This window comes from Ptychodera flava, chromosome 6 (assembly GCF_041260155.1).
Source record: "Ptychodera flava strain L36383 chromosome 6, AS_Pfla_20210202, whole genome shotgun sequence".
Classification (NCBI taxonomy): domain Eukaryota; kingdom Metazoa; phylum Hemichordata; class Enteropneusta; family Ptychoderidae; genus Ptychodera; species Ptychodera flava.
The window spans coordinates 5,579,926-5,596,001 of NC_091933.1; the positions used below are offsets into that span (position 1 = coordinate 5,579,926).

Consider the following 16,076-nt stretch of genomic DNA (forward strand, 5'->3'; position numbering starts at 1 on the left):
ACAATCACATATCAATGTAAATATATGTCGTGTTTCACTCTTGTATCTTACTCATTTTACCTCCTAAAGCTTACAAAATGTGTTTACACGAATATTGCTGTCCACAGTAATGAGCATTCACTGTTGACTACAGAGCTGAACGTTCGCAACTGCAGCGTCCGCAACATTTGGTTTTTGTTTGCCCTTGGAAGTAACCATGAAAATGGATAAATTTATTGTTATACAAATATTTCATGGAAATAAAGGATAAATAAGAGGAGATTAGCGTCCACTTGGACATCGACTAAAAGTTAAATGAAAGAGATTTTCCACAATCGTGCCACATACAGTTTGCTATCGAAGTATCTACTTTTCTGCATACGAGGTCCCTGAGACCACTTCTATCAAATACGGGGAAAATTTCGTATGGTTCCTCCAATCCCCGAAAAGCTGCCTTCTTTCAATTTGAAAGGTAGATACAACTTTGTAGCGGCACAGTGTGAAGTTACTCGGGAAATGTGAAAACATTTCGGGAAATCACGGAGACTAAAAATACCCGTCATCGCCGATGTACGCACTGTTCACGTACGTCCCGTTTGAACTGCCATCTATGTGCGAATAGTAGTTTGAAATGTAGCTCAATCTATTCGGTATCTGAGCTGGCTCGGTAGGTTCATCTGGCGGTAAGTCATAATCCGGGTATTCTAAAATCATCGCTGTGATGGGGTCTTCATACGAGGAACTATCAGAGTGTGTATGTGTCCCGTCAGACTCTGTGCGGTCGTCGGGTACGTAGACATCCGTCAGATCGGTCGTCGCGCCGTCGACTCTGTTGGCGTAAGTATTTCTTCGGTCGTAACTAATGTGCGGAAGACGTCTATCGTATATATCATCCATTCTCAGATCACTTTCACGGTATTCCTTTTTCCTCTTACCGTGCGCTAGACACTTTGCCATGCCAACGATTACGATAATGACAATTGTAAGGAAAGCGGCCCCGCAGAGGCCACCGAGAAAGATGATTATCGCCGTCGTGAACTTCTCGTTTTCGTCTTCGTCGAGGCTACTCGACGTCGTCGTGACGGCTTTAGTTGTCGCCGGAGTGGTGCTAGATGGCCGAGGAGGAATGTAAATGAAAGTCGTAAATACAACGTTCGATTTGTCCCCTTGGTTGTCAGACTCATCTCTGGCACGAACGGAGAAGGCGTAAGTCTTGTTGCTGTTTGTATCATCGAAGGTAACCGCTACTCTCTCGCGAGAACCAGCAATTTGCGGGGACGAGAGGTTGCCCCACAAAAGGTCGTCATTAGTGAGCTGCGTAGCATTGTCAATATTGTCGTACAACTCATCTATGTTATCTGACACACGAAGGTCATATTCACGAGCTGAAATGTGAAAAGTATATCCAGTGAGCGTTTGGGAATGCTGTTTTTATGTATGTATGTATGTATGTATGTATGTATGTATGTATGTATGTATGTATGTATGTATGTATGTATGTATGTATGTATGTATGTATGTATGTATGTATGTATGTATGTATGTATGTATGTATGTATGTATGTATGTATGTATGTATGTATGTATCTATCTATCTATGTATGTATGTATGTATGTATGTATGTATGTATGTATGTATGTATGTATGTATGTATGTATGTATCTATCTATCTATCTATATATCTATCTATCTATCTATCTATCTCTATGTATCTATGTATGTATCTATGTATGTATCTATGTATATATATATCTATGAATGTATGTGTGTAGGTACAGATAGGTATAGGTAGGTATTTATCTACCTCTATACAGCCAACCAACAGACCTATCTACCAACAAACGTGCCTACTATAAATATACTGAGAAGAGAGGTACACTAGTATTTAGTAGACGAATAAGAACGGCACGTAAGAGTAAAAATCGGCGGGAAAAAAAGAAAAAAAGAAAAGTGGCAACATTAAACGCCAAATGCGGTGGTTTCAGGGCCGAGCGTTCGTTTGTATATGACATAGTGCTGTGCCGGCAAATCCCGGGGAGGTTACGCTTTTTGCAGCACAGCACGGAAGGTGTAACTTCACTTTCAGAAATGTCCAATCAGTCAAAACCTTTGTTTCAGTGGACAAAAATATTGTATGAATATGGTTGTGTGCAGACTGATTATAAATCATATACTGCCTACTGCAACATAGGAGTAAAATACGTCAGGTGATTATAATACTTGACAGGTTTTCTAGTAGCGTGTTGAAATACCCGTAATCAGCATGTCAATATTGGCCGTATGTGCTTGTCCAGCATTGTTATAGAGTTGACGATCGAATTCAGGTCCGGACTTGAATTCAACTGTCAACAGTGGCAGTGCACGCAACTCACTGACACGCAGTGTTGACAGACCGAATACTGTGTTTCGAAATGCTGTAGGCAGTAGCTAAAGAAACTGTGGTTGATACACGAATCGAAAAACCGCAGAAAATAGTCAAAAGTTAGATTTACTCAGGATTATACACAGAGCATACATATTGAAAATCAAAATTGCTCTTCAAATAACGGGGAAAGGGGCGGGTCATGAATTTAATATAATCTTTCAAGGGGAGGCATACGACACTAAAAGAAGAATTTGCTGGCTATAATAATTGAACGCTCCCTTAACACTCAAAAAGAAGCAGACACATAAAACTGTCTTGACCAGCCTCACCTGTCCCACTGTCGTAATTATTTCCCGGTGCAGTCCAAGCCAAAATAACAGTGTTGTTCTCATATGACGTTTGCTCTACGTTCAGGTCATGTATACGTGAAGGTGGAAACACGTCATCTTGTTCGGTCTCAGAAGTTACGCCTACAACATCAAATGCTCCGGCCGATGCGGAGCGGGAAAAAAGGTCGGCTTCAATTTCTGTGACGTTGACTGGCTGGGTGTATCCTGCAAGAAAACAAGGTATAGTAAAAGCGTTACTTTGAATGCAAAAATTATATTTTCTCTACCATAAAATGCAATACCAATCATTACGGGGCGGTAATAATGTTTTGTGTAGATTTTTATTCAACAATTTAAAAAACCGTACAAGAATTGTTTAGCTGCTTGTTTTATACATACAGCTATGTTTTAGGGTGACGTAATTCTTAATACAATGGGCCGAACTCTGAAGTTAAAAGAGAGAGAGAGAGAGAGAGAGAGAGAGAGAGAGAGAGAGAGAGAGAGAGAGAGAGAGAGAGAGAGAGAGAGAGAGAATGAGAGAGAAAGACAGAGACAGGCACAGACGGACATACTGACAGACAGACAAACAGACAGACAGACAGAGAGCGGAGGGACGGGGCATGTGTCCTAACCTGGATTGATGACCAACGCTGGGCTTGAGCTTGGAGTGTATGACTTCACTGTTGCACTTCCATCGGTATTTGTAACTTTAATCTTCACTCCATACTTACATACATCAGCACGACAGTCAATGTAATCCAAAAAGTACGCAGAGTAGATGCCATCATCCTTTGATATATCGGCACCTATTATAAACAGTTCCATGACTTTAGAATTTAGTTGTACCTATCCTAACATATATGAATCGGTGCTAAAATGATAATGTTGGTATAGGAGGTTATTGTGCTCAATGACTGAGCATGAGGTTTCTCAACAGTTTCCAAAAACGTTAAGGGGATAAAGTGGGTCATTTCTCATGAATTTTGTTTGATACGAGATACTACTTATATTGTTTGACATGTTGGAAGATACTGAATGAATGGGTGACCCTGTGTGTATTTGACCCAGGTTTTAGACACGATACATGAAACCATCGCGAAAATGAATTTATAGTCATGACCATTAATTCATTTTCGCCATGGTTTCCTTTAATTTGTCTAAAACCGGGGTCGAATATATGCATGGTCATATTCATTATCTTTCAACATGTCAAACAATATAAGTAGTATCTCGTATCAAATAAAATTCATGAAAAAATGACCGACTTTGTCCCTTTAATTTGCCGTTAATATAGTTGATTTTTCACCGGGCAGGCAACGTCTGAATGTACTTGCTCGTATGTCTCGCTGTCATTTCCCAAGAATTTCACTGACAGCTCGTTAGCGTTTTATTCACCTGCGCCGTTATCTCGTAACACAACCGTGACTGTCTCGCCCCTCGGTCTGTCTACAATGGCCGCGACATTGGCTTTGAGGACCGGTAGATACCCTTTACGAACTTCAGCGATGATAACCAATGTCGGGTTATCAGTGAAATTAACGTTATTCTTTCCGAGATAACCCTTGCTTCTGATTGGTTCATCGCCAGGTGTCTTCATCTTAGACTCCAACACAACAGTTACGTCCTGAGATGTGGCATCAGTGTTGATTGTGTACGTCCATTCGCCAGCCTGTAATTCAAAAGAAAATGTCAGAGTCATTTGCATTGCCCCCATATTCGATCAAAAATAACTCGACGTTGTTCATATAAGAGACAGTGTTCAAAATAGAAAGGAACAAATTACATTCCATGCTATATATTCGAGGATTAACTTCAAGGCGAGAGAGAGAGAGAGAGAGAGAGAGAGAGAGAGAGAGAGAGAGAGAGAGAGAGAGAGAGAGAGAGAGAGAGAGAGAGAGAGAGAGAGAGAGAGAGAGAGCTTTTCAACCTGACTGCCTTAAATTGTTAAGGGAACACGTTTCAAAGTTTTGCATGGAATCTTTTTATCACAAGTACCCTTTCCATAGCAAAACCAGGAAAACTCTTGTTCATAAGTGAACAAGTCATTCGGCTCATTTTACTGATGTCATGCCTATAGGCTTACAGAGATCGTTTTCAACTTGTTGACACGCGAATGACACAGAGTGGTGAAATAGGTGATGTCTATATAATATATATAGGTTGTTTCATCAGTTCCATGCAAGTATACCCTTGAAACTACACTCTGAACATTTAAGGTGTGAAGTAGCCTGCTTTGAAATACATCATTTGTTTTTTTAATATAAAAGAGTAGTTATAGATAAATCATAAAGGGAGTCAGTCACTCAATCTCCATTATCGTTGTTCAATGAAATCCTAGAAATACAACCACCAAGTTTTAACATCTATTCCATGTATTTCGGAATTCTCTTTCGTTTTTTTTCCGACGTCAATTATCGACATTTTTTAAATGTAGTGTCGCCTTGGCTCCTATACTTGTTCGAGAAGGTACTCTCAAGGGTGTGCACAAGCGTAAGGTACTCCCGCAAACACACCTGTAGATCTTTCACGTGCCCTATGGACTTACAGCACTTGGCGTTTGGTGGCATAGGGGCCCTGCAGGCGGCATCAAAAACATTAAATCATTCATTACCAAAAATGTATCGACCTCAAACTGGTCCTGACTTTTGATCACATGTTTCGTACGGAGCCAAGTATTTGGAGGACCAAGTTTACCTACCTCGGCGACGCCCTTGACCTTAATCTCGACACGTTTCAAGTCAATGTCCTTCTTATACCCGGGATATGAGTCGTTGTACACCACGCCACTCGGTGAGGCGACAGACACGTCGACTGGTGACTCCGAAAACAAAAATGTAAACACTGTATTGTTGCCAACAGCAGAATCTACGTATATCACATCTCTGAATTCCATCCCGCTTTGTAGCGACACAAGGTTACTTTCAAGCTGTAATGAAAGAAGCATCTACTAATAATTCAGCATGTTTGCTGCAATTTGAGAGCGGTTGAATGGGATTTTTATGCGTACTTATTGGTGCTGTTGTTGTTATGTATTTGTATCACAATCTTTCGTCTGTCCCAATGAGTCATCTTGTCTGTTGCATTTAACCTTTTTCGCCAAACTCTTCAAATTACATTATCTTTATATTTATAAGACCTTTCAGAAATGTACCTCTTTGTAATTTGGCCGACTGGTCACCATAGTTATGGAGAAATAAACCAAATACACATTAAAAGCCTATGAGCTTTTACAATCTCATTCATATTATCAGAGGAAAGTTTCGCATCTCCCTGTATGGGGATTATGACCATGCTATTTTGGTCCATATTTTTTTAAGTTTCGGTATCATGGTATCCAGAAAGTTAGCCATTTATCTCAATAGATTCATATGTGTGTGTGTGTGTGTGTGTGTGTGTGTGTGTGTGTGTGTGTGTGTGCGTGCGCGCGCACGCACTTGTTGTATGTATGTATGTATGTATGTATGTATGTATGTATGTATGTATGTATGTATGTATGTATGTATGTATGTATGTATGTATGTATGTATGTGTGTATGTATGTGTGTGTGTATATATATATATATATATATATATATATATATATATTTACGGATGTGATTCGACTTAGTTCTGAAAAGATTATTTTTTCCGTGCAATTTTAATGCATGCTGTCGATCCCAGGGTTCTATTATTCTGTATAAGTCAACGGCCAGAAGGCTTACGGGAATGAGCTGAAATGACAACAGGCAATGCCCTGCTCTCTGACTCTGCCTGTCTGTCTGTCTGTCTGTCTGTCTGTCTGTCTCTCTCTCTCTCTCTCTGTCTGTCTGTCTGTCTGTCTCTCTCTCTCTCTCTCTCTCTCTCTCTCTCTCTCTCTCTCTCTCTCTCTCTCTCTCTCTCTCTCTCTCTCTCTCTCTCATACCTTTACTCACCGTGATTGGAATGTTTTCATAATTATCGAGTGGTCTCTCGGTAATTGTCGCAGCGAAACTGTCAAGAAATCCCGTTACATCATTTTCTTGCGAAACGTAGAAGTAGCGCCCACCAGTTCGGTCAGACAATTCTCTAAGCGGTGCTTTGGCCTCAGACGTGTACGAAACGGTGTCGACAAGGACACCTGCCTCGTCGATTTTGTCGATAACGTCAGCTATGTAAGGGTTATGGTTTTCCTGGCCGTCAGTCACCAACAGAAAAGAGGAACCCCTCGATGACACATTTGCATTTTGAAAAACCTAAAATATAATTGCCCAAGTACATATATTTTAGCAACTGGTCCTCTGATATCGCGATGGATCTTTCTGAAAATGCCTGATTTTCATTGCAGTTTAAGTTTATTCGGAATCCTGCCAAAGAGACCATTGACTGGCAGAAAAAAGACAGGAAGATTCCAAACACGAATACTCTCAAAAATTTATTGAAAGAGACAGACAAACAGCAATGATAAAGTCTTATTTGTGTGACTGATGTCGGGTATGAGACTTCAGAGCCATATCAACAGTATTTTAGTAAAATTGAATATAATTTAAAAGTATCTGCCTACCTCCAGGCCTTTCTCGAGTCCAGCACCGATGCTTGTCGCGCCGTTTGCTGACTTTGGTACCTTGGCTACAAGCTCTTGCCGCTCTGCGTTGCTCTTTATTTCGGTTAATTCAGCGAGTACGGTCGCACTGTCAGAAAATCGTACAATACCTACAAAACTTCCATCTTCTATTGTATTCTCGATAAAATAGACGGCTACTTGATGCTGAATAAGTATGCGGGTGCCCTGTTTAGGAAAATAGTCAACGGTATGTTGGGAATTTCGGACATACAATTCACCAGATGCACAATCAACTTTAAGTCTCTTGAATATTAAATAAGACTTTCCAACTCATGCTTTACATGTACAAACAGTCTTATACTTGACAAGATTACAAAACACATGTAGACTTTTTCCATTATACGCTCTGTGGAAACGTGAAAATGTCTTGGCTTGTAGACATTTCGGTAATATAAAAGCGTAAAAAACGACAAACTGTTTTCTTGAAAGGTTGACCTGACTCATGCATGAGTTACGGTTGGGGTTTCAAAATGTTTCACTTCAAGGGGAGATAGTTTTTCACGACTGTACTCATAGTTTTTCATTTGCTCTCTGTATAAATGTCAATCTTCTGTCTTAAAAACCTTAAAAGTACGCGTTGTTCCTTTTGATAATAGTAGGCCTAATACGTTCACTTACTCTCATGCTACCCGATGTATCTAGTATAAGGACAACTCTCCTTGCGCCAAAACTCCTGACCACCTTGAACGTCGGTTCGGTATTCGGGATGTCAGCTGGGGAGTTCACATCATCTTTGAAATCCGTATGATCCTTCATGACTTCCCATGCACTCTTTCCGTTACAGAAGCGATTTTGTCGATTCGGTGCTTTGCGGGCGTGGAAATGGGCTGTGTCTTTTCTGTCGCTGTTACAGAAACTGTCAACCTGAAATGATATAAAATACATTTAAGGTAGTATGCGCCTCGAAAGTGAAAGACTTAAACTTTTGCTCAAACTTTTCTCAATTAAACTTTCGACCATGCATTCTCTTACCAAAGCAAGAATAAAATCAAGGGGTCACCGTGCAAACTTTGGTACTAGAGAGACCAATTACTTGAGATTTCCCGATATTTGAAATTCAAAATGGCCGTCATCCTTGTGTTAACACTATGGGGAAAAATAAAATTTTCGATTTTCGAAAAACTAAGACGGTTGAATTTTCTTTCACCAAGAGCTTTAAAATGAGCCTCAACAAGTGGTCGTTCAGTAGAGAATTGATAAAATTTTGAAAGCCCGAATTTCTGTCCCCAAGGAGCATTCTACTTCGAACGCTTCAAACAACGAACCATAGCAGGACATCCCATTCAAATGTATCAACGTACTGTACAGTCTGACAAAATGTTACAGCATTAGTAACGAAATTCACATTATGTATAATCTGTTCGGTTTGACCAGTCGGAGGTTACGGATACCACCATACTAAACGAGATAGTCTGGTTGATGGGTTGATATTCGGGTCCAAATTGAGTAATCTTGTAGAAATACCTATAGGTAGCCTGTTGTACTGTCAAAGGCAAGATATAAATTTACAGCACCGCAAAAACACTTTAAAAGTTTACATAAGTACATATACCGCCTTGATATCAATACCGACGGTAAACTGCCCCCGACCAGGGCAGCGCAACTAGATATGCACGCGAAACTATGTAGCTCCATTCTTTCATATGAATGCATTGCGTTTGTGTTGTTCGACCCCCATCCCTACTCACCGATTCAATCCACTGGGCGTACATAAAGGAAGCATGCACATTTTCGTCCTGTATCTGTGCTGGTATGAATGTACAGTCTAGAGAAGGAGGTGGTGGCTTACGATTCTCAATCAAAAACTTGCAATAATCTGCGTCGACGCCATACACTTCTCCTGACGATATCGATTTGACGCATCCTACCGGCCGAATGACTCCCCCGTCCCGGTAGAATTGATACTCGCCGTCATCAACGACGTATTCATCGAACAATCCCCATCTTAGATGACCCCATTCGTGCACGATGACCTTTCCTGCGACAGAGAAGCAATTAAAATTGTAACTGGGAGAACAAAAACATCATAACAAGTCACCTTAGATGAACTTTGATAACACGCTGACTTTCAATGGCGACGCGTTTCCATCCCGGTTCAAAGTTGCAGGCGTAAATCTAAAAGCTTGAAGCGTGATAACATATTGGAATTGCACTCGAGACAAAATTACCGTTCTTCGAGGAGCTCGGTTCAGGATCGATATAAATGGTGTTCCTTGTCTGTGGTAGTTGTTGTATATGTCAAAAGCATTACGTTAATTTATTCGTGTCACCAACTATCATGGATACACAAAAATGTCATAGGCCGAAAGGAAACTACGTTTTCTATAGTTGATGATAAAACATACCATCGGGTCTACTTTCAGGCTAATTATTCAGAATCATACAAAGTTATTCCAATATGACAACTTGAATCTTATATCAATCTATAATACATGCATGCAGATCGTGACACTTTAAAATCTGCTAAAAGTAAATTTTTCATTGTATTTTTTCTGTTTGTAAAACGAAGTTTCTTCATCTACTCCTAAATCATGTCGAGTGTCTAGTTTTCGAATTGCTAACACAGACTGTGTGTTTTATGTCCTATTTTACCGCTCACAACTGAATTACAGCCAGGAATAGCATCTTGTTCTTCGACAATAACGTTGCAAAGTATACAGGATGCAATGTGCAGACAGGCTGACAGCTATATTTAGTTACCCCTTAGATTTTAGTTAAATGAAAATGCGTCTTACGTCTAGGTCCCTGGACGGTCTCTATGTTTGGATCAAGGAAGAATTTGTCCGTCAGATGAATGCTGTTACCAGGTTCCCCGCATGTCGCAACCTGCTGTACGTACGGTACGTCACCGTGTAGTGGGTGGGGCGGTGCGATTTGGACTTTAGCAGAATCGAACATCTCTGTAGTCGCTACCTCATACTTGGAATCGTCGTCACTCCAACTTGACGGCACCAGTATTGTTATGTTACGGTAAAACGCGCGGTTGTTTGTCGCCCTGTACAAGGTTTCCGACGCTTCTGTGAACACAGCCTGCAAGATCAACAGGTGGTCGGTGAAACGGGTTAAGTTGCGACAACGCCAGTTAAAATGTACAAATAAGATCCTGCAGAGTTTTAACATTGCAAAATATATCACATGCTGTAAAATCCCAAGATACAAGCAGTGAATAAATAATAAAATATAAATACCCGGTATAAATCATTAGTTAATACCTGAATATATGAAACATGTTTTGTGTTATAAAATGCCGTACGGAGTTGTGAAAATCCAATAAATAATCGACTCTTCAAATGGACACAAGTACAGTGTTAATTTCCTGCTACTGGAGTGAACTATAGACATGTTTATGTCTTCGATGGAATAATAAAATCGAAATAAATGTACACTTTTTATGCGGCATTAGGACGACTGCCTCTTTGACGTCTCATACTCAGACGTTCCTGGTCCTTGGCTTTGGACTAGGGTTAGGGACAAGGGTAAGAGTTCTGTGGATAAATATCCAGGGGTATCTCTCCTGGAAACGTTTTGAGTATATCGTGTCAGAGTCCGTGAAATGTTTAATTTTTTCGAAACTCATCCTTGAATTGGGTGAATATCATCCTGAGTAGCATTTCAGTGCAAAACTAGAAAATAACATCCCATCTTTTATTGTTGATTATAGTAACATTATTGTGGAATCTGGTTTTTGTTGGTTTTTTATTTTGCCAAGTACTTCACATCGGAATAAATCGTGGTATCATATAAGCTTAAACTGACTGAAAATGGAAACTGTGGCAACTATAACTTCAATGGAATGAATTAAAGTACTTCGGTGAAAAGTGTTTAGCAGCAGCTGATGTTTTTCACTCATTGTGCTTGGTAACACTGCCATTCGATTAGGTTGGCCAGTAATGCAAATTTTTGATGATTTTTTTTCACATTTTTGCTTTCTAATGTCAACCATAATTTCTTTTTCTACCTGCCAAAATATGTTGAAATACACAATATTCAGCTTGTCAACTCAGCCCGTATATGTACAGACTGCATTGTTGACAAGTGAATTATGGTCTGGACTGGAATTCAAATTTTAACAATAAAAATGCATCTTACACCTACAGACGCTTCGTTGAAAAGCTAGATAGTAGGTATTTCAACATTCTTTTAGGAGTAGAGTAAGAGCCTGCAATTTACATCATCAAAAAATTAACAAAAGTTAGCATTACATGCCCTTTAAAGTGTGTTGATTTACATAAAATAACTAATGTTTGTGGTTACTTATTTTTCTATTTAGTCACAAATTTGAAATTTACTTAGGTAATAATGGATATGACATTTTTGACACGGTTGCATAGTTAAACCGTGACCATTTCTCTGGTATATTTTATTTGTTTAGATTAAAAATGAAAGCAATGATCTCTTCGAAATAGTATATATTTAGTGAATAAAACGCAGCCTTCGCGATTGCCACTAAGTGTACTTTTTCTACGTATGGAACATTATGACATTGTCCGAAGTACCATGTCTTAAATAATGGATAGTACGTTCTTCAAAGTCAACGTGTACCCACTGACGCTGAATTAAAACTTTTAACACGATCGGCAAAGTTGAGCTCAAATAATTTTCTTTTTTTGCAGTTTACTTGTTTTGATGAGTAATTTCTAATATCTCTACTTTCAGCTGTATAGTACCTATTACTTTTGATAGATTTGAAAAATTAAAAGATCCAATTATCCCAAATCAGTCCTAACCGTGTTTTTCATAAATTTAATGGCGACTGCTGTAAAAAAAAAAACCGTAAAAAACACGCAAGATTAATAATTTTGTTTATTTTTTTTTCAAATTCCTGTGGTAAGGAATTTCATGTCAAGATATTACCCCATTTCCTTTATTTCCTTTGCGACTTAACATCTGTTACATTCACCTAACATTCCCAATCTTGATTGAACTCTGCCAAGAAACTCGTGTCCTTAAAACGGTACATGCAAGTCAAGTGTTTAAAACCGCCTATTCCTCTGAGACCACAGATTGACATGTCCCTCGATATCGTCGTTGAAAACTCAACAGTTAACGAAGCATACGTTCGTCATTGCAAACACGGACAGTGGGGTACGGTGTGTTACCTTTATCCTTTCAAGAAGCGCTGCGTTTTCTTCAATGTCCCTGTGTATAGCGACCACGATTCCCTCGTAGCCGTTGTCCCGTAGTGTAATGCCAACGGTTGGTTCAGTTTGTTGACCAGAATACCGTGCTATGGCCAGTAACACGAGCAGGCACTGCCATAGCGCCATTGTTCGGAACAGCAGAATTCAGAAATATCAGTACGGTATAGGCTTGGCGTCGGTCGCTGTGTGAACAATTCCACCCAACTGGAAAGCTAATATGGTCTCACGCAGTGTGCCGATCTCCTTTTGAGGTAGGTCAGATGACGTTACTACACCAGGAAGTTCAACATTTTATGACTGAATTGTCCTAGCATTGCGTAGACTTAAGATGTGTTATACATTGAATCAGTCCCCGTTTCTAGATGTGTGGCACAATTATATTACTCGCTCTTCAATCAGGAGCCGTTCGAAGCCGTCATTTGGTTACTATTAATGTCCACATCGTAGAATTTATTGGACTGTCACCTTACCATGGTAAACCAAAGTAAACGCCACAATACAAATAGAACGTACCATTGTTCCGCGGGGTTAGCCTTCAGAATTCCGCAACCTTATTTCTGTTGCCAAGTTCAAATTACTTCCTACCGTTAGAATCTGAAATACATCTGCTTCAGTGCAAAGCTTTTCCGTGACATTCAGTTTCATAACAGGCTTGGTAGACTTTAAGGTTTTCCGAATCTTGGCGAAGCAAAGCCTCTGCCTGCCCTGTAAATGGTGGCTCACAGGATACAGGTGGCTGGTATGAGGTCGGTCGTACGTGAGGTGAAGGTGTATGACGAAATGCTTTCCTACATTTACATACGGTGTTGAACAAATACTGTTCTGCATTAAATAAGTGACAATGATGTTCATATGTGTTGGTAAAAAATGCCATGTAAAACATATATGTTGGTAAGAAATGTCATGTAAAAATGCCGTGGTTTACAGCTATTTCCTAAACTATCTCTTACAACCCATCGATAAAGTCCTACTTACTCTACTTATCGAGTCCGGTATGTGGCAACACGAAAACAACTCGCAAGCCACTTCCATTGATACGCACGCTCGATTAATTGCTTTTCAGTGGCGCGAAGGCACTGTCTATGTCTAACCTTCGAAAGTTCTGTAAGGTCTAGAGCTCTGCCGGTTCAATTGGAGCATACTGGTCGTGACAAAAATCATTTCAATAAATTTTAATCCAAACGCAGAAGAGTACCTTTTCCTTTCTATCGAATTCCTTTCTAAGTATTGACCAAAGTTGATATTTTAGCGCCAATCTGTGAGTGCACTCTGTAAGGCGGAAGGCCTTGCGAGCTATTGGAATGGTTAAGATTGTAAATTGCAGTATAAAGTTTTGAACTTTTGATCCGTTAGGTAGAATGACGTCACTAGCTAATCAGTGAATGTGTGAAGGCGGGTTCAAATGTATCCTTAGGACGTATAGTAAAACCAAGTCACGGACACGTATGAACGTATGAACAGCACGATTATATCGCACGATGGAGTATAATGGAAATATACAAACGACAAAATGTGAACAGCTCTTTCTTCTCAGTGAAAAAAGGTCGTTTGGGGACGGTCCTTGACAACATAATTCATAAGGGTGGAGTCAACTTTTCGAGAGCTAATTGAGAGTAAGTCGGTCAGGCTTGATTTAGCATACTTTAGCCTTAATCCCTTTTAGTTCCTTGTTCTCGTTGAGATGTTGTTTTTGACAACGCCTGCGGAATGGCGAAATTCATAGCATCGCCATTATGTTTTGGGACACTCCATCCTGCAAACCAGAAGGACTCGACTTGGTTCTCTTTAAGCTTTGTTTGTCATCAGTCATGCGTTATCGGTAATTAGAGACAAAAACTTTCGCAATTGATATCCCGTTTTTCAATATCTTGCAAAAGATGGCAGTTTTATTAAAAGGCTCACCCAGCCTTCTTATTTGCTGGCTATTGTCACGAAAATTAGTAAAAGAATAACGAACATACACAAATATATTTGTCTCAAGAAAGAGTACGAGAGAAGTTTTGTGCAATTTATCAAATGCATCAAATGAAGAATATTCCTACGGCAAAGTTACAGTTTGCAGGTACGTGTGTGACGTCAGACGCTGCTGATATATTTTCTGAACAAAAACTTCTTTCTAGAGCTCCAGGGAATTTTGGAAGCGACTCAAAACAGAACTAGATAGCGTGCCGTGTCATGGTAGCCGCCACTGGTACCAAGGTATGGAGTACACTTTTTAAAGTAGATGTCGGGCCGGGTCAAAGAATACATGCGGAGTCGTAAGAAGTGAAGGGCATTTTTGAAAGTCCGCTCATTGTGGATAAATTTACATCCGTTGCGGCGTTTTGTGGGGCTTGACTTTTGTCACAACGATAGTATGTCTCTGCCGACGGTTCATAAGCACCGGGGACATCACCGATATTATACAGAGTTCATACTTCTATCTCTGTTTGCATTTCAGGCGTGGTTCTTGTAACATGCCTTATGTGCTTTCTTGAAGTGTTGCCCCTTGGTTTATCAAAATAACAGCTCTGTGTTCGCATTACTGAAACCGTGTGATTTACGGCAATCAGGAAATTATTTCTAATTAAACACTCAATACTCTCTGTTCAGAAGTTCTCTCCAGTAGGAGATTAGTACAAATTCGAGTTGATTTATATCATTCTTACAATAAAGAAAATGAAAATAGCAAAGCTTTTGGCGCAACTTCTGATCAGTAGTTATCCCTAGCTGGCGTAAAGTTCTTTTCATACACGAAATGCTTGACATTCTTATACCACCATAAAGTCACGAGATATTGTCCCATGGGATCACGCCAGCGACTTTGAGGTACAAGTTCTTGCAAGTTATACAGTTTTTGAATAATTCTCCTCTCGACAACGGTTAGATTTTCAAAAATGACACCTGAGAGATATTCCCATATTTTGTGAAATATTGTCACATCACCCTTTACTTTGGCGGCAAACACTTTCAGAAATATACATACACCCACCGCTACCACACCAGTTCTCGATGACAGCTGACAATACTTCAATAAACATCGAGTGTTGTGCCAGGGTCGAAGGCCAACACCCATCTAGTGTTATCTGATTCAGGAGTCACGCAGCAAAGTTGCTTATCAAGACTGAAGTATTTGTTGATATGTTGACATATAACAGATATAACAGAGTTTTCTGATTATATGATTGACAGCTGCCGGCAACTGTGACATTTATATCGGTATCTGCCACTGCATCGCGGGGAGGTGGGTATCAAAATGGAAATAAATATCCACAGAGTAAAACTTCCTCAAAATATTTTGCAACCTTCCTTCTTTAAAAAAATATTCACATGAATGCTGACTAAATAAAAAGGGGGGGGGGGGGGGGATTAGGAATTTCACCAAATCTTTGAACGCAAAAAAAGCATGTCGGAATTCTGACTACCCCACTCCAAGTAACAAACGACGCATCCCTAGTGAGAAGACCGATTGAAATTAGGGTGGTATGCGTCTCGATTTGTACTTTTTAAAGAAAAAATGAAACTCGTGGACAAATATTCTTACCAATAAACATGCACAATACCTTTTAAGTCTATCCTTTGTAACCACTCATTTTGAAACTGTTTTGAGTAAATTAAGTTTTCACCGACTTATGTGAAATCGAAAATTTTGTGTTCTCCATGGAATTTCTTGAGAAATGTTTGGGTATAAATTTAAGTCTTT

At 39.7% G+C, this 16,076-nt stretch overlaps 1 protein-coding gene across 1 annotated transcript; it reads right to left on the bottom strand.

Moving 5' to 3' along the window:
* Window positions 1-173: 173 nt before the first annotated feature.
* On the bottom strand, window positions 174-13,128 carry LOC139134675 (calcium-activated chloride channel regulator 1-like). Its single transcript, XM_070701644.1, has 11 exons — window positions 12,353-13,128; window positions 9,989-10,283; window positions 8,942-9,231; window positions 7,872-8,117; window positions 7,194-7,418; window positions 6,586-6,885; window positions 5,373-5,600; window positions 4,070-4,343; window positions 3,307-3,480; window positions 2,675-2,899; window positions 174-1,364 (listed from the first exon to the last, which is right to left on the bottom strand). Exons 1-11 carry the CDS (start codon window positions 12,518-12,520, stop codon window positions 526-528), a joined length of 3,264 nt encoding a protein of 1,087 aa, XP_070557745.1. The 5' UTR covers window positions 12,521-13,128; the 3' UTR covers window positions 174-525.
* Between the last annotated feature and the right edge of the window lie 2,948 nt (window positions 13,129-16,076).